Below are 19126 nucleotides of genomic sequence, written 5' to 3' on the forward strand. Positions count from 1 at the left end.
CATTGAATAGGTTCACCAAATTATTTTTGTTTTTTTGAAGTAGGTACTCTTAAAAAAATGTTGGACAATGAATATTTGTTTTATCCAATAAATTGCAACTCCAGACACTTAAGTTTCATAGAACATTAAAACCGGTTTATTTCTTAAGCCTACTTCTAAACAGTTGAACTACTGGATTTGAACATACTACACTACAGCAGAATATATGAGTGCAAAAGTTACAGAACATTAACAAGCGATGAGCTAATTAGAGCAAGCAACACAAACATTAACACAATTTAAGTCAGAGAGGCACTTACATTAACAATTAACAGTACAGTCATCACTCTTTGAACATCATAGCAGCCTACTTGGAATTGCATTTGACTGAGCTTTGTTGCTGTGAATAATACAGCTCATGCACAGGTTTGGATGTATGTTTTGTAAATTCAAAGTATTCACTGAATACTACCAACATATATACACACATATACATAGTTCCAGAAGATTCAAGAGGTGATGGCTTATTTCTGCTCATCCTTTGGAAGAGGTCTTCTGAAGAGCAGAATATGTGGTTCTGCAGAAGAAAAGTTGAACAAAGTGTCAGTTTGTCCAAGTCTTGATTAAAGGGATTTCTTTTATTTAGAATGATAGTTGAAGCTTACTTTCAAATAAATAATTAGTAAGCCCAAATATGGCCTCACATGCAATATTAACAGACCAAGTCGGCAGTACCCTTGCAACAGTCAAGCTTTCATTTTTATACTCAATGCTGGCAGTATCATAAACTTCTGTAGAAGGGAAGTACTGGGGAAATACAGAGTATTTTATAATGTCTCTTTACATTAGACTATTTGATAACCTCTGCTACTGTAACTTAGACTAACAAACTGCTGATACTGTCTGTTAGGTACATATCAAACACCAACAAAATCCACTCTGGTTAATACAGCCAGCTTACATTATTATCGATCTTCTTAATTCTAAATGCCTCATGGAAAGTAAAAGTAGGTGTGTCAGCTTTATGATTTAAAGATATGCTGCTACATTAACTTTGATTCAGTCACTGCATACCCCTGTTATTTAAGAACTCACAAAAAGCCTGTTTCTATGGGCAGAGGCAGGAACACTTTCCAGTCTGGTATTTTTTCTCTACAGTTAAACAATACACATGTAGGACAAGGCTTGCATTTTGCAAGTCTGGAAGCAGGATGTGAAGGTTGAAAATAAAGATTACATTGCCTTTGTTGGCAGTGGACTAAAATAGCAAGGAGAGAGAGTCTAAACATTCAGTAGTGAACTCCAAATGGATCCCACAGTAGGAGTTATGCATCACATACTTCAACTGAACACCAGGTAGGTGATATTTGACTTTTTCGTTTGTCTAATTCTGTTCAGATGTGCTCACCTGGCTCATGGATCATATAGTGAACCCAGCCAAGACTCTGCTGAACACCAAGTCGTCTCCACTCTTCTTCAGACATCAGATGAGATTTTGGCACTTGTTTCGAAAGTTCTCGTGGCAGCATCACATGTCTGGAGAGGTTTAATTATTAAACACACACACAACATAATGTACACTAGAAAACTAGAACAGATTTGCACTGAAAGACAGTAAGCAGCTTATGAATACTCAGTTTCCCTATGAAGAAAACAAGAGTACAGAGTCTTGGCATGAATTTGATTATGACACCCGTCCCATAATCTAGTTTAAAATTATTTACGAGTATTAAACGTTATAGCTGTAAAGCAACTGCATACTGGAAGCCAATCTGCCTTCTAGAAGAAATTCAATGTCGCTACAGTGAGAGAAGCATGCGCTCCTAGCAACAGGCTGCCATATCAGCTACTTGAAAAATAGGAACTTTGGACTTCTAAAATAGTTGTAATACAGCTTTCAAGTAAGCCTAGGGAGTTAAACTTCAACAGTCCCTCGTCCGCAGGGGCCGACGCTGCTCCATCCCAGGCTCTGCCACAATCCCCTCCCTGGAGTCGCGGAACGAGTGCCGCCCCTCCGCCATCACCCTGTGGCCGCTTGCCCAGCGGTCCGGACCAGCCGAAAACAGCATTGGATCACCCACCCCCTTCTTCCAGCCAGTTCAAAGCCACGCGGAAACCCCCCATGGGGAGGCTCGGCACAGCCCCTCCCCCCTGGCCTTGCGCCCTCGCTGGCTCCATTCTCCCGGCGGAGCCCTCATTCCCTGAGAACAGTCCGCACAGCTCGGCCAAGGCGCCTGCCTGAGCCGCCCTCCTAGGGAGTGGCTCTTCCCAATCCATTCAGCTAGCCCTCCTGCACTCTCCCGCAGCCTCTTACCGGTACTCGTACTGCTCGTCAAAGTACTTATCAGAATAGTAGATCTGCTTGTGGGCCATGGCGGGCAGCAGCACAGGCTGGAGCAGCAGCACAGCCCTCTGGTGACCGCCTCACGAACACCTCGCGCACTAACTGCCCCCTTCCGCGCCCCTCAACGTTTGAATCCAGCGGCTCGGCTCCCATTGGCTCTCGCTGGGGCCGGCCAATCGCGTGCCGCGCCGCCGCGCCCCACCCGAGCCCGCCGCCGCGTGACTCGCGCGCTCGCCGCTCCCAACCAATCCCCGGCAGCCGCGGCGGGCGGGCAGCGTTACGTAACGGGCGGTGGCGGTCGGGCAGAGCGGCGGCGCCGGCACGAGGGGGGGCCGGGGCGGGTGGGGGAAGAGGCGCGGACGCGCCGTGATTGGCCAGCGGCGGCCGGGGCGGGCGGGGGCCCTTCCAGCGGTTTCTCGAGCGGACGGCGGGACGGCCGGGCCGGGCAGGGTGCGCCCGGCCCGCGCATGCGTAGCTCGCTCCGGCGCTCACCGCCACTGCTTTGCGGTGCCTGACTCGGCCTGGCCCAGCCCAGTCCGGCCTTGCCGTACTTTGCTTTGCCCTGCCCTGCACCACTTGGCGGGGCCCGGCTCGGCTTGGTCCCCGGTGTCCGGGGGGCCTGCTTCTTTCAGGGTAGCGAGCGAGAGACGCCTCGTCCTCTTAACAAAGCGTCGCGTTCACATTAAAAGTACGCTGGCCCCGGCCTGCCGGGTAGCTGCTGTAAGCCCATGGTGCCCTGGCTGCAGCTATCGGGAGTTGGCCGCAGTGTCGGTCGTACTTGCTCAGGGTGAAAACAGATAAAACGCGGGGTGCAGATGTACCCAGAGCAGGGTGGGAACTCCAGACAGGATTTCAGTTTGCAAACATCCTTACCCAGCGAAACAAACCATCAAACGCATCCCTGGGAATACGTGCGTAGCAGGCCGCTAGGGTCTAAGAGGCGTTGCAGCTCCCCAGATACGCGTGCTGTTTCTGCCCTGCTGGATGAGATAAGGGCGGTGGGAACGTGGCCAGAAAGAGCAATCTTACGGTTGCTTTCATAGAATCATAGAGCCATAGAGTGGTGAGGAGTTGGAAGGGGCCTTAAAGATTATGTAGTTCCAACCACCCACCATGGACAGGGATACCTTGCACCAGACCAGGTTGCTCAGCCCCATCCAACCTGGCCCTGAACACGCCCCGAGATGGGGCATGCACAGCCTCCCCCGAGCAGCCTGTTCAGTGCTTCACGCCCTCGCAGTAAAGAGTTCCTTAACGTCAAACCTAAATTTCCCCTCAGGGTCCATGCCCCCTCCCTGTGGTGTGCTGCTCTCTCCTCTCCCTGCTGGGCCTCTGCAGAAAAAGGAGATAAGTCTTTCAAGAAGTTTCTGCTTCCATCGTGCTGCCAGAAACGTGGGTACTGCCCGGGGTTATGTAATGCATGTGTCTAAAAACAGTTCTGATAGAGGAAAAAAACAACCAAAGCCATGTGATGCATGACTGCAGATACACATGCGTGGGTAATAGGGATGATTTTTTTAGCAGCATTGTTTCTGCTTGGCACTGCAGCTTCTCTTAAACAATAAAGTTTAAGCCAGTTTCACACCGTATAATCATTAAAGGGAGTGCTTATCGTAATCTAGCAGTAATATTTTTCTCTTAATTGGACTGCATATTAGAGCTTGTTGGGCACAGGTCATTTACAGGCAAAATGAAGTCAGTGTTTTTGAACTGATACAGTTAAATGTGTGAAACTCATGTTGATGCTTTTTCCTGGTCTTAAGAGTGAAACATGGTTAGAAGGGAAAAAGGGATTTTAGCTTGGTATTTATTTTAAGGATCTTTAGGTGCACCATGTCCAGGTCGAAGGCACCTCAGTGCACACCACAATGCCCCCCCGAAAAGATCTGGTATAACATTATAGGTCTTACTAATTAGCATATCTATCAAAAAATTCCCCAATGAGTGGCTTGAATGAGCCCCCCTCCCTAAGGAATCTTCCCATGGATGGTTCTATCTTAGTTTACAGAATGTGTTCTGGAGAGGACCTTGGGGTCTGGGGCACACTGATCCATAACTACGAAACTTCTAAAATGTTTAGTCTCCTAGCTGAACAAACAAGTCCAAGAATGTAGGCAAAAAGCACTAAGAATACAGAAATTGAAAAAAGATATAACAGGGGCATAAAAGAAAAGGCAAAAATCTTCATGGCATCAATGTAACAAAGGAATATATATTCCAGTATAATTGTAAAAGTACAAACCACCTGAAAGTTTTCTAAAGTTTTGGTTGGATTATTCAAAACAGAGAGGTTTGGAGTTTTTTAGCCTTATTTCAGGCAGCACAACTGTTATTTTTAAATACTTGAGGCAGAACATACACAATGATTTCTGTTAGGAATGTCATTGTGTAGTAATGGGGAAAAAAGATTAAACCACCATGATGGGTTCTACTGGATGAAAGACATTTCATCTCCCTGTTTTCTTTATAAGCTTTCTGCTTATCTCATGCATATTGAACATGAGAGAAAATTGACCTTTATGTAAGGCTATGTGTAAGCCTTTCTCATTGAGCTCATTCAGAAGTGAAAACCTGGAGTCCCTTTAAAGCAACTTTTCCTTCTGTTGCAAGTACTCATACCTAATAATAATTTTGAAGAGGATCAAAACGATTCTTAGATATCTATGCAATCATATTTGAGATCCCTCCTGATTAATTTGAAAATCCCTGTTCCTCAGGACTGACCAAGTGTGTTTGTCAGGCACCTGGTGGAGCTAAAAAATGAACATATTGGTTTTAGTAACAGAGGGTTACTTATTTAATACTGGAGTGTCATTTCAGCTTCTGCTTTCATCAGTTCTTTTTCCAGACAGGACTCTAAAACTCTGGAGGATTATAAATAATGCAACAGTACCAGGAACTTGCTAAGTTCTACTATTAATTTGCTATCCTTTTCCTAAAATGAGAATAGTAGTGTTAGGGATATAATTTGTAAAATTACTGGAAAAAAACAGTGAGCTTGCTAAATGGTTAAACCTGTTGAATAGTTAAGCTTGAGAATCATTTCCAGATGAACAATGAGAAGGCATCAGGAGTAAGTATGCATTCAGCAAGGCAATATCATGCTCTTGACCAACTTGTTAAAGAGCCTGGGAGACAGCAGTCATTGTTTTTGTAGACTTCAGTAAGGCTTTTGACTGTGGGTAATACCTTCAAAGAGAAGCAGTTGATGTATAGACTGGCTGTGCAGACAATGACCTCAGGTGAATGGCTGGGCCCAGAGTATGGTGACATATGACACAAGAGACCAGTAAGTAGGTGTGTGTTCCAGGGGTCAAAACTGGGCCTGAGCCTTTTCAACATCCTCATTAATGACTTGCACAGTGGGGCAGAGTGTACTCCCAGCAAGTTCGCAGGTGACACCTAGCTGGGAGGAGTAACTGAGAAACTGCAGGCTTGTGCTGCCAGGTCAAGGAACTGCAGAAATAGGCTGAGAGGACTTTCATGAAGTTGAGGAGAATGAGGGGAACAACAAGGGGAACAAGTGGAAGAGCAAAGTCCTGCACCGGGGCGGGGAACAACCACAGGCACCAGTACATGGTGGGAACCCTCCAGCTGGAGATGTGTTTTCCAGAAAAGGACTTGGGAATGCTGATGAACACCAAGCTGAATGTGAGCCAGCACTGTGTCCTTGCAGCAAGGATGTCTAGCAGTGCCCAGGGTTGCAGTAGGATGACTGTTGCCAGCAGGTTGGGGGAGGTGATCCTGCCCCTCCATACAGCACAAGCGAGGCCTCTGCTGGAGCCCAGCTTTAGGCTCCCTAGTGCAAGAGAAAGATGGAGCTGCTAGGGAGAGTTCAATGAAGGGCTACAAAGGTGAGAACCTGTGTGTGAAAACCTGAAGGCAGGGTGCAAAGAAGAACAGAACCAGGCTCATTGCAGTGCTGCCCAGTGAAAGGACCAGAGGCAGTGGGCACAAACTGAAACATGGGATATTCCTCATGAACATCAGGAAGCCTTCTTTACTGTGAGGCAGATGGGGCACTGGCAGAGAGCTGCTGTAGTCTCCAGCTTTGGAGACCTTCCAAAGCCGTCTGGATGTGATTCTGGGCAATGGGCTGTAGGTGACCCTGCTTGAGCAGGGCTGTCAGACCACATGACCTCCCTCCAGAGGTCCAGCCTCAGCCACACTGTGTGGTACTGTGTGAAACAGGGCTCGTCATCATTGTCTTCAGGATACTGTTACACACAAAGGCTGTGTCAGTCACATTGCAAAGAAGGGAATAAACTGTTCTGTACACAGTGTGGAGAGAACAAAAATGCTTGAACTTTGTCAGGGCAGCTTTGTGCTAGACCTTAGGAAACATTTTTTACCAGTACGTAATTTAAATGTCTTAGAACATTTCAGAAAAAAATGCTTTCTGCAGTAATGTTTTAGGTCAAGCTGATCCTGTCTCCGATCAGTGGTTTCTTTGAGGCCTGCTTTCTATGGTTGTGTTAGTTATGCTTTCCTACTGTAACTTTTGCAAACACTGAGTGTAGAACAAAAGTAATTTTTTCTCTCCAGTGCTCTAGGATGACGTTTTAATTTTAATTGTTATATTTTTTTAAATTCAGAGAAGTTAGTTTTAAGAATTAAGATTAAGGTTATCAAGAGATGAATTGAATCCTCACTCCAAAGCTTCTGAACCAGGTCAGAATTGAATGAAACCACAAATACCCATATTTATGGGAGAGAAAAGCTTTATCATACACTTTTGCTTCGGCATGTTGAAGGCACGTATTAAAGCATTTATCAAAGAAGTTTGCCATAGCACAGACTAAAAAATATTCCACATAGCCTTAGGGGTATAGGTGTGTTAGGAGAAATGTGAGCAAGCTGCTCAACTGGAATGTAAGCTCCTGTCTGATTAGGGCAGCAGCTGTCATTAAGTTGCTGTTGAAACACAAGATAAAATGGCAGAACACGAAGAGAATATTCTTGAGCTGCCCTCTCTGTCTCCTGTAGCTGTAACACAGGCATGTATAAAATTGAGCACTAGTATTCTGCACTCTGTATGAGAACAGCATGACTGTAGTCAGCACAGAGGCTCTTTAGAACTAAAGATGGACTATGAACATTATTGTGGGGGATAATTTTGTGTATCTAGACAGGAGCAGATTTAAATCCTCGATGTAAGCTGTTTGCTTGTGACTAAGGGCATCCAGAGATGTGTAGGCTATGATAAATAAAAGTGTTACAATGAAGGGCCTATGTGCACCTTAACTATGGCATATGCAGAGTTCAGGATGTAAGTTATAGTACATGAAAACATTTTCTGTGTTTTTTGTCAGAAGGGGGAGATGCAAAATTTCCCATGTTGTGCATAGCAGTCTCTGATTAAAATTCTCTGCAGCTTTTCCTGTTCAGTTCTGTGAGACATTTAAAAAAAATAAGTTATATGTACTTTTACTGTGCTTCAGTTTTCAAACATGTCCTTATAAAACACTAATGTCAGATTCTTGAATGTATTTTTCTGAATAGAACAGCAAGATCAGAGTCAAGGAACCTTTTGTACTGTCTTCATGAGTCATAATCATATACACAGTTAATGACTTTTGAGTAATTTGAATGTGAATCACATTCATAGCACATATTGATGAACTGTTATCTGCGGTTTTATATTTTCATTGTTTCTTATGGAAGCAAGGCTTACACAATTGTACTTTTCATGAGTTTTGATCCTCAACTAGCTTTTGAACCTGTTGGCTTGTTTGGTCAAACTTAAGACAAATGCTGGTAAATTTTTGCAGGTTTCATGATAATAGGCAGACAAATAGAGCAGAAGAACTCTGATGGGGGATGATGTTACAGTTAAACTTGCATTTTATTGGACAGAGAATCTGCATGGGGAAAAAAGCTTTGCATAAATGCTTTAGCGTTTGGTGCACATGCTTTCTGAGGCGTAAAGCCACAAATCATGAGTCAATAGAAAACCAGCCTCACATAGTTCTTATATTCAGTCAGGTTAATTTTTCATTCGTTGATTTCATTTGCTGGCTTCATATGGTGTTTGCCTAGTATTCCACAACACTAGTAGTCCTCAAAGTACTCTCAGGCTGCTTGTTTGTGTAATATTAACAGTATTTGTCTCTGAAGATTTGATCTTCAGAATTTACCTCAATTTAGATAGTTAAATTTGAATTTACTGCCTTACTTAATTTGACGGACTTTATCATAAGTGTTATTTGTGTGCTAATTAACATCCCCTTAGTAAAAGCAGAAGACAGATTCTTTTTGTTTTGTTTCAGTTCGCACAAAATTGTAGAGAGACTAAAAAATGATGCTATGTTTTGATGGTCTAGCTGACTGTGAATAAAACAATGTAAGTGTTGAAAATAATCCAGTTGAATCACTGAGGATTGCCCTCTGAGAGAGGATAAACTCACTTGACAAATAGAGCCAGTTATGATGCATGCTCCTTGCACTACCTATGCTGGTTGAAGAATTTCATTTTGAAGGTGTCCTTGAATAGATTCTTAAATAAATTATTCCCAAGTCATAAAAGAGCCCAGCTTGCGGATGAGTATAGAAATACAGAATGTTTGTGATCCACTCAGATCCTTGCAGAGCTTGGATGCTATTGTTGATCTGTGTCATTTCATTGAGATTGAATTCTCTCATTCTGTTTTTATGAATTTTGTTGTGGAAGTAGTGATCAGAACCTACTCAAAAGACTACAGCTTAGATCTAAAAAGTGACACTTACGAGCCTGGGGTGACATGCCACTGTTGTGTCTGACATTGACAGCCCAGCTGAAGTGCACCAATTCACCCAGCATGGGTAACAAACAATGAAAGCCATTGGCAGCAGGAAGCTGTGACGTAGTTATCATCATAGAAATGTGGTGGGATGACTGGGGTGCTGCAGTGGATGGCTACAAGCTCTTCAGAAGAGATAGGCAAGGAAGGAGAGGCCGTGGGGTGGCTCTGTGCATTGGGGAGGGTTTCCGCTGTACAGAGCTCAGGGACAGTGGGGATGAGGCTGAGTGCCTGTGGTGACGATCAGAGGGATGGCCAGCAAGGCAGAGAGCCTGCTGGGAATCTGTTACAGACCACCCAACCAGGATGAAGTGAAATATTCTATCAGTGGATGTTTCATGACCTCTAGCCCTTGTTCTTGTGGGAGATTTTAACTTGCCAAGTGTCTGCTGGAAGCACAGCACAGTGGAGAGGAGACAGTCTAGGAGGTTCCTGGAGAGTGTGGAAGGTAACTTCTGACACAGCTGGTAAGGGAACCTACCAGGGCATGCCCTTCCAGACCTGCTGTTTACAAACAGAGAAAGGCTGTGGGAGAAGTGGTGGTCAGAGGCCATCTTGGGCACATTGACCATGGAATGATGGAGTTTCTCTATTCTTGGTGAAAAAAGTAAGGGGATCAACAGAACCTCTGCTTTGAACTTCCTGAGGGCAGACTTTGGCCTGTTGAGGACACTGGTTCAGTCAGTCACTTGGGAAACAGTGCTTAGTAACAAAGGGTTCCAGGAAGTCTGGATCTGCTTTAAGAAGGAAATCTTAAAAGGCACAGGAGCAGGTTCTCCCTATTTCCTAAAAGGTGAGCTGGCAGGGAAGAAGACCAGCCTGACTGAAGAAGAAACTTCTACTGGAACTCATGGAATAAAAGAGATTTTATGACCTTTGGAAGATGGGGCAGGCAACTCAGGCAAAGTACAACAGTGTTGTTAGGTCATGTAGAGAGAAGATTAGAAAGGCAAGAGCTCAGCTAGAACTCATTCTGGCCTTTGAAAGATAATAAAAACTTTTAAAATAAATACATTAACAACTTAAAAGAGACCCAAGGAAAATCTTCATCATTTATTGGATTTGGGGGGAAAAATTGTCACCAAGGAAGAGGAAAAGGCTGAGTTGCTTGATGGCAATTTTGCCTCAGTTATTAACAGAAGGTCCAGTTATCCTCAGGGCAGCCAGCCCTGGTAGACAGGGATGGAGAGCAGGATAGACCCCTGCAATCCAGGAGGAAGTAGTTAATGACCTGCTGTGCCACTTGGACAATCACAAGTGTATGGGACTGGATGGGATTCACCAAGGTGTACTGAGGGAGTGGAGGAAGAGCTCACCAAGCCACTCTCCATCATTTATCATCAGCCCTGGTTAACCAGGGGGGCCCCAGACAACTGGAGGTTGGCCAGTGTGATGTCCATCTACAGGAAGGGTTGGAAGGAGGAGCCAGGAAATACAGGCCTGGGAAGGTTATGAAACGGATTATCTTGAGTGCCATCACACAGCACATACAGAACAACCAGGGGATTGGGCCTACCCAGTGTGGGTTTAAGAAAGGGAGGTCCTGCTTGACCAAACTCATCTCCTTTTATGACTAGATGGCCTGCCCAGTGGAGGAGGGAAATAGTGTGGATGCTATCTGGACTACCTAGACTTCAGCAAAGGCTTTGATACTGTCTCCCAGAGCATTCTCCTGGAGAAGCTGGCAGCCCATGGCTTGGACAGGCGCTCTCTTCGCTGAGTTAAAGCAAAGACCGGACCCAGAGAGTGGTGGCGAATGGAGTTACACCCAGTTGGTGGCCTGTGAGTAGTGGGGTTCCCCAGGCCTCAGTGTTGGTGCCACTCCTGTTTACATCTTTATCAATGGTCTGGATGAGGGGATTGAATGCACCCGCAGTAAGTTTGTCGGTGACACCAAAGTGGGCAGGAGTGTTGATCCTCTGGAGGGTAGGAAGGCTCTGCAGAGGGATCTGGACAAGGCTAGATTGATGAGCAGAGGCCAATTCCATGAGGTTCAACAAGGTGAAGTGATGGGTCCTTGTGTCTGAACTCCAGGCAGTACTACTGGCTGGGGGCAGAATGGCTGGAAAAGGATGTGGGGGTGATGTTTGACAGTGGCTGAACAGGAGCCAGCTGTGCCCAGGTGGCCAAGAAGGCCAATGGCATCCTGGCCTGGATCAGCAGTAGTGTGGCCAGCAGGACCAGGGCAGGGATGGCCCCCTGAACTTGGCACTGGTGAGGCCACACCTTGAATTGTGTGTCCAATTCTGGGCCTCTCACAACAAGAAAGACACTGTGGTGCTGGAACGTGTTCAGGGGAGAGCTGGTGAAGGGTCTGGAGCACAAGTCCTGTGAGGAGCCACTGAGGGAGCTGAAATTGTTTAGCCTGGAGGCTCAGGGGAGGCCTTATCCTTCTCTAGAACTGCCTCACAGGGGGGTGTAGCCAGGTGGGGGTCAGCCTCTTCTCCCAGGCAACCAGTGACAGGACAAGAGAACCTAGGCTCAAACTGTGCTAGGTGAGGTTCAGGTTGGACACCAGGAAGAATTTCTTCATGGAAAGGGTTGTCAAGCCATTGGAATGGGCTGCCCAGGGAGGTGGTGAAGTCACCAAACCTGGAGCTGTTTGAGAAACAACTGGACATGGCACTTAGTTCTGTGGTTTAGTTGACAACATCAACTTCTGTCAAACGTCGGACTCAATGATCTTGAAGGTCTTTGCCAACCATAATGGTTCTTATGATTCAACTCCCATGTTAAACAAAATCAATAATGCAGAATTTAGCAGATGATTTCCATAGCAACCAATGCTCATATAACAAATTCAGGATGATACTGTATAATAACTGGAGAGTCAAGCAGAAGAAGATTCTGTCAAATGAGACACAGTCCTGCTCCGATTTTTCCTGGAAGCTGTGCAACATGACAGTGTCTTAAAGTGGATCAAGGGCAAAAACACTTTAGTGGAGAGTTCTTCAGTTACTGGATATTTTTCATACAGTGTTTAAATACTTCGAGTAAGGTTTTACTTAAACTTTAATATGTCAGTGTTTGAACTGAGGAAAGATCCTTTTAGCCAAGCAGCTTTGTGTAGTGGTTACCTTCTGTAATGGAAGAGTGTAAGAGTCAGAAAAGTATGTGATGACACATTCCCATCTTAGACTAGATTCTGATGAGGGATTTCTTTGCCCATATGGATTTTTGCTTCATGAATTTTCAGGTCGTCTTTGGGCCAAATACCTTCTCTCCACAGGATCTTGTTGCAAGGAGTTCCATGGCTGAACAAGTTCCTTTATGAGAAGAGGCATTTTTTATTTATGTTAAATCTGCCATGTGCTGGGTTTTACATTGAAAAGGCCTGTGAATATTTGTTCATTGTCCCAGATGTTTGTAGTTTCAAGAGATATGGTTTATATCCTACAGAATTATAGGCTAAGATTTTGATTTTAACCCAATGCATCAGTATTCCCTCCCCTTACATAAATATTGCTCATTGACTTTTGTGAAGTTACTGAAATGTTTAACATCTATCACTTAAAAATTTTGTACATGCACAGGAGTGAAAGTGTTTGTGAGCTGAAAATACATCTGTTTGCAAGTATTATAAAGGTCGCCTAAAGTGTTGTTAGGTTAAAGTAATAGAAGATGACAGAATACAAATGAAATCAAGTGTAATCTGAATAATCCACATACATACAAATATTTTTTCTTACTGTTATTGTTACAATTAAAGGTTTAGAATAGCCACTGGAGGGCTCACTGATCTCATGGTAAATGACAAGCTTCTCTTTCAAAGCCAGTACTTGCGGGTTTTGGTTAAGGCAGTATTAATTGGTGTACTCCCATTTGAAGAAGACTGGATGATAACAGAATTTTTGAAGATAATGGGCAGGGAACACCTACATTTTCATCTCAAAGAATAGCAATTCTTGTGCTTATTACCTGTGTCACAATGTGGGAACATTTACAAAGGTTTGGAAGGCAGGAGGATCTAAATATCATAAAATGAACATAAAGGACCAGAGTTCCCACTCCATTACCATAAAAAATGTAAAATGTCTTCCTGTCAGACAGCAGGGTTTCCCCATTTTGTGGAGCCACCTACACAAGTGACAGATTTTCCCTTCCCTTCTCCATTCTGTGTGTGGCACGAAAGCTTCAGTGATGAGTCAGGCCCAGGGCTGTGATCTTTTTGGACCACTGGTAGAACTGGGATAAAATGCAACACATTTAATTAGTGTCAGTTTTTCCTGGCATTTCGAATCAATCCTTTATTTTATTGGCATTAAACAAAACTTAATTTTCAGAAACTTTGGGAACAGTTAATTCTGCTTACATAAACTCATATTTTTGTATTTTCCCCAGCCTGAATCTTTCCTTTGTCTTTTTGGATTTTAAGTATCTTTCTTGCATATGTAGTCCTATCCCTGATCCAATGAATGAGCTAAATGGTTTATATTTATTATGAGCATCTTCCTTAAGTTCACAGCAGTACTTACCAGTTTTCTGTGGGATAAACATGTGCTGTATGAGATACATTGTTCCTAAAGTGATTTTGTCAGTCATTTGTGGTTATCTCATTCTTTCTGTTCCTGTAAGAATTATTATCCCAGAACTTCAGTCAGTCTGTTGCTTTGCTTTAAGGAAACTCATGTAATTTGTTGTTCTCCAATGGTCACTTTCAGCTTGGCCTATTTCAAAATATTTGCCTTGCACTGAGTAGCTATTTGAATTCTTCCCCACGATTTTGGATCCTGCATTTTGCAAGCTAATTCTATATTTTTATTTTCTGTTTATTTCCCTGCTTATATGTCTCTACTTCAAGAGTTCCTGGTGATTCCCCTCTTTCTTTATTTTAGATATTGAAAAGTCATCTATTGCAGGGGGTACACAAAATTTTGATTTTGTCTTGGCAGGTAAACCTTTCTTATAGTTCACAATTAAGTATACATATTTTTAGTTTCTTAGTGCTCAGCACTTCCTTCCATCCGCTTTTTAGTCAATCATGTAAAGAAAAACATCCATCAGTTAAACTTCCATTGTGCATTATCATGCAGTATCTATACAGAAAATAATTTAACAGTTACAACGTAGATGGGAAGAAGATTCTACCTGGAAATACATTTTGTCAGAATCTGTCTTCACTCCTTCTCAGACTAAAAATGTACATCAACTTAACCTCTGCATTTCATTCAGGACATTTGTTCATGGGGCTATCTTACAAATCTGATATGAGCCTTCCTCAGATAACTTCACCTCTAGAAATGGCATATATTGGAAATATGCTCAGTTTGAAATGTTCTCCTGTTTTTACAGCAGTATCCCTTTCTGTTATGAAAGGGATTGCCTCTGCCCTAAACTATTAGTTTTCCTAAGAATATCCTTGATTGAAGTCTTCCTTGGCCATACTTGAGTTGTAGATCATTACTTGCATGCATTTACAGGCTTACCTTAAAAAAAAAAAAAAAAAAAGTTCAGCAAATTCATAGAAGAGAAACACAGGCAAACTGATTCATCTTGCTTTAGTGGTATTAAAACTTAATGCCGTTTTGTGTTTTTAGTGGCATATTAGTGGTGTTGTCATGGATACTGAGTCAGATCCTGTTTTGCCATCTTGCAGATGTGCTAAAAATGGGATTTTCCCTTCCCACCTCTTAACTATTCATATGAACTTGATTGAAATCAGTGAAAAGTCTTTAGCCATCTCAGCAGATTTTGGACTAAGATGTAAGTGAACAATGGAATGTCAACACATGTTTTGTTTCATAATATTTTTCAAGTAGTTTTACGTCTTATTCCACTGTTGATAACTAGATGCATGTTGTGAACTTTCCTTCATGCTGGAGCACATCAAACTGCAAGGTTCTGCTGGCTTAGTCTGGTAGTGCAGCTCCTGCACCTTGGTGTTTCTCCCAGGAACCTATCATCACTGTAAGAGAGGCATGCAGGCTCAAAATATTAGGCCTCGGGGCTACTGTTTTTTTGAAAATAATTTTTTAAAACTTTTATTTTGGGGCATAATCTTTTTATCAGAGGTTCAAAGCATGGACTGACTGCAACTTTGGAAACAATTCTTGTCTACAGTGGTGTTTTCTGGTGTTTCCATCATGGTCTGTGAGTCGTGGGAACATGCCTCCCTTTGGGTGGACTTGATTGTGGTGGCTGAGTCAGTTGCTGATGACCCCTTCCCACTGGTGACAGTGGTGGGAAGAGGCTCCCAGGCAGCACCATGGGCAGAATGTGCTGGGGTCAAGCCTAGCCTGCAGGAACTGCTTCTAGCTGGGTCTGGCCTGAGCTGCAGTTCCCTCTGTGTCGCAGGCATGCCTGTGCCTGGCCCAGGACCCTAAACCTGCTGTCTGTGTCACACACTGGAGTCCCAGCACTCCTTCCCTTAGGGAGCTGTTGGTCCTTGCTTTTCCCTGACACTAACCTTTTTCAGCTGTATCTTAGAACTGTCATGTCTATAATACCTCCTTTTTTGTCTTTTACTGTAAATTCAAACCCTGCCAGAACTTTGTGCCACCTTACAGAGGTAGCTAGAGGGATTTCCATTTCCCTTCTCCCCCAGCCATTTTTCCAACTCAACCTCCCTTTTGTGATGCTGGAATCGCCTGCATTTCTGGCACAACAATGCCACTTCTGACCCACTGGTCCCACTCATGCTACCAGCTGTACAGCACAGAGCTAGAACCCTCATGACTCTCCCTGCCTTCAGACTCAGGACAGAGGTTATATGATTCACGGATTATCAAAATACTGCTGGTAGTTCAGACTTTATGGATTGTCTATTTAAAAAAAAAAAAAAAATCCCTTTACTTACTGCTGGCCATGTTGATTTTAATTTTAGATGAAGCATTAAAGGCTGTGGGAAACAACAGCTTGATTCTTTGTGAAGACAGAAAAAAATACTCTAATTTGTCTCTTTACATGCTTTCTGGAATGAGGTGCTTGGTAACATAACCACTGCAGTGCAAGTGTTTGACAGGCGGAGGGGTGGGGATGTGTAAGCTTAATTCACATTTTCAACTGAATCTGCACTGTGGAACTGTGTGTATATCTATGCCTGTGGAATGTGCCTGCCAGAATGCATCCTGGGTTCTTCATTCCTGTATGCCACAGACCAAGGACTGGCCAAAATGTGTCATAAATTTATCTTCTATGGAAACGACAGTGGGTGTAGAAATGGCAGACACATTTTTACTGAACTGCAAGTGCAACACACAGTTGCCACACATTAAAACCTGGTCAGAGGTTCCCCTTTCAGGGTCCTCATAAATTACCTTATTTTTTTACCTCACACAAGGTAAATAAATTACCTTATAAATTGGTATATTAAGATCATTGCTAAGTCTTTGGTATATTTAGCTTTCCTACAGAGTATAACTTTACTATCAAATCCTACAGCTGTATGCAGAAAGAACTGTGTTAGATGTTGTAACTGCTCTTGGTTTGCAACTGCAGTATGGTAAGGCTATAAATCTGGAACAGTACTTTTTAAAGAAGCCATAAAATGTATACAGCCTTGAGAATGTACTTTGGTTTTGGACTTAAAAATCTGTTTTGGGAAGATACAAGAAATAAAAAGAGGAGTAAGGGGGGGAGGGTGTGTTTCGGGACATTACGTAAACTAACTGTTGCTTGAGATGAAGTCACTTCGTTTTTTTGGTTCAGTGTTACACAACCTCCTTACAAAAATTACTTTGCTTTGGGTAGACAGTGTTATACTTGGAGTTTGAGACTTGACAGATAAGAAACATTTCATTTCATTTAAGAAGAAATGGATTTCAGAGGTGTTGTGTTGTCAGGTCCACCATTTTGTACATATGCGTAATGCAAAACAAATCTGAAATGAGTCCTATTGCAAAAATGCAGAAGACACTGCTGTGTTATTACTATTTATATTAGTATCATATGTGGGGTGGGTTTGCAATTGAAAGAAAATTAAATAGTAAGTGTGAACTCAGACTATTATCCAGCCTGAAGGCAGGAGTTAGAGCCCTTTCTCCATGGGCTTCCATTGGCAGAAATGTGCAAGCATAGTATGGATTTAGATGTGTGCTTTTTCTTGTGAGAAGAAAGGCTGCATATGGGATTGGTGCTCTGGCTTGATCCTGCTGTTTTCTCCTGCTTGATATCAGCTACTAATCTGTGCTGCTGCAAGGGAGCCCCCAGTGAAGATCGGGTTAGTCTGATTTTTAAGGGAACAAGAGCAGTCTAAACAGTGTAGCTGGTTGGTCATTTAGGTCTTTGATGAGAGAGGTGGACTTTCATAAAGACAAAACCAGTATGTGCTTTTGAATTTGCAGCCAGATTAACCTGTTGTCCCTCAAAATTAATCCTTATGTGTATCATTTCTTTTTTAATGACATTGATCATTGATGTTGGTAGTTGGATGCTACGCAGTGAAGTTTAGACTTCAAAATTGCCAGTTCACACTTTGAGAGCACTGGAACTGTATTTTAAGTCACAAAATATGTTGCATCTGTGAAATACCAAATTGGCTTTCATTAGGACATTTTTTCCACTCTCTGTGTATTACAATTTCTTAATGTAAAATATATATAATTAACAAGTCTATGAAATCTCAAAATAGTATCTCTGGATACTAGCACTATATCTCTGGAGTATTTTTCTGACACTATTGTGCATTTTTTTAATGTCTTAGTTATGCCTGAGGAGTCTGAAAACTTTCTTCAATATGTCTTATAGCATAGCAAGCGTTACCATGGTACCTTTTAACATTTTTTCAATCAGCATATGGAGCCACAAGAGGAGAAAAAAGACTTGAGAGAAGAATTTTGGAATGGCATAATGCTAAAATAAACCTGTTATAAAAAATGCTCCATATGATTGATGATAAATTAAAGGAAACAGTCCTCTAATATATCATCTGTTATTTAAACATGTGCTCTCATTTATTTAATCAGTACATAACCAAAGCCAATTACCACAAATTAGCAACAACAAATGACAGCCTTTAATTAACTTGAAGCTATATCCCCTTATTTAAGCCCTCAACCCAATATCTGGAAAAGTGGAAAAAATTAACCTTCAGGGTGTTCAATATTGTACTTTCTGAAAAGGTAAAATTAAAACAGAGCCACTGGACTGAATGTAGGAATTAGGAATGTGGCAGTTTAACATTGTCATAGAATTCGTTTGCCAATGCAGTCAGCTCCTTCTTGGAGATGTGGGATGCAGGAGGGGAAAGGTCTTCCTGAAGAGTAGGAAGTAGTAGCAAGGCTCCTCACCAATCAGTTGAAGACTGATAGAGATGCTTAAACAAATCCATAGTTTACCCATATTTTCCAAAGCACATATTCCTCATGATTGACAAAATACAGCACTTTGTCCTGTTTCAGAGTACCTTGCAAAATGGGAATTTTGTGAAGCTTCCAGGAGATAAGTCAGGTAGTAACGCTTTAAATATGTTTAAATGTGTTGCCTTTTTTTAATATAGTCAATCATATGACTGAGCTTTTATAAATACAGCATGTTAGATGAAGACATATGGTTTCATCAGTAGAGAATATTTTGTATATTCCAGTTTCAACTTGTTACAGAATAAGGATGTGTTTTGCTCCAACTGTTGTTCAAGATGAAGTTTTTTTAGAGTGTATATAAATTGCAATACGGAGTACAATCGAGCAACCAAATGTTGAACCTACTCTACTATGGTAATTCAAAGCGTAAGAGAATTTAGACAGTAAGAGGATCAAATTATTTTTGCCCTTGTGTTTGGCTCACTTTTATGGTGACCAAAATAAAGATAGGAGAGCCTGAAGCTTAATCTAAACGCAGCAGTTCTTCAACGTGTGCATTTTGGTGGTGTCAGAGTTCTGCTGCTGCATGAAGCAGACTAAAAGGAAGAAGCTGGGTATTTTGCAACAATGCAAATATAAATATGTAGGTGTACCTCAGTTTAAAATGCAAAAGTGTTTGCTTGAACCTTACTTTCCTTGGTGATTTGTTTTACATTAAAGTGCTGTTGCATTGGCTATTAATGCTGTATATCTTCTGCGAATGAACAGAAAATGTCAGTATTTAG

General features: G+C 42.5%; 2 protein-coding genes across 2 annotated transcripts in view; one reads left to right on the forward strand and one right to left on the reverse strand.

Annotated features, from left to right (window-relative positions):
• Positions 1-108: 108 nt before the first annotated feature.
• On the reverse strand, positions 109-2452 carry CKS2 (CDC28 protein kinase regulatory subunit 2). The gene is made up of 3 exons (XM_010399964.4): positions 2294-2452; positions 1388-1515; positions 109-556 (listed from the first exon to the last, which is right to left on the reverse strand). The coding sequence occupies exons 1-3, from the start codon at positions 2350-2352 to the stop codon at positions 504-506; spliced, it is 240 nt and encodes a 79-aa protein (XP_010398266.1). The 5' UTR covers positions 2353-2452; the 3' UTR covers positions 109-503.
• Positions 2453-18472: 16020 nt separating this feature from the next.
• The window catches only part of SHC3 (SHC adaptor protein 3), a 77585-nt gene continuing 76931 nt past the window's right edge, over positions 18473-19126 (forward strand). The window contains exon 1 of the mRNA XM_019286226.3: positions 18473-18489. The gene's annotated coding sequence lies outside the window, so the exon portion shown is untranslated. The remainder of the gene's footprint in view (positions 18490-19126) is intronic.

The sequence above is a fragment of the Corvus cornix genome, chromosome Z (assembly GCF_000738735.6).
Source record: "Corvus cornix cornix isolate S_Up_H32 chromosome Z, ASM73873v5, whole genome shotgun sequence".
NCBI lineage: Eukaryota > Metazoa > Chordata > Aves > Passeriformes > Corvidae > Corvus > Corvus cornix.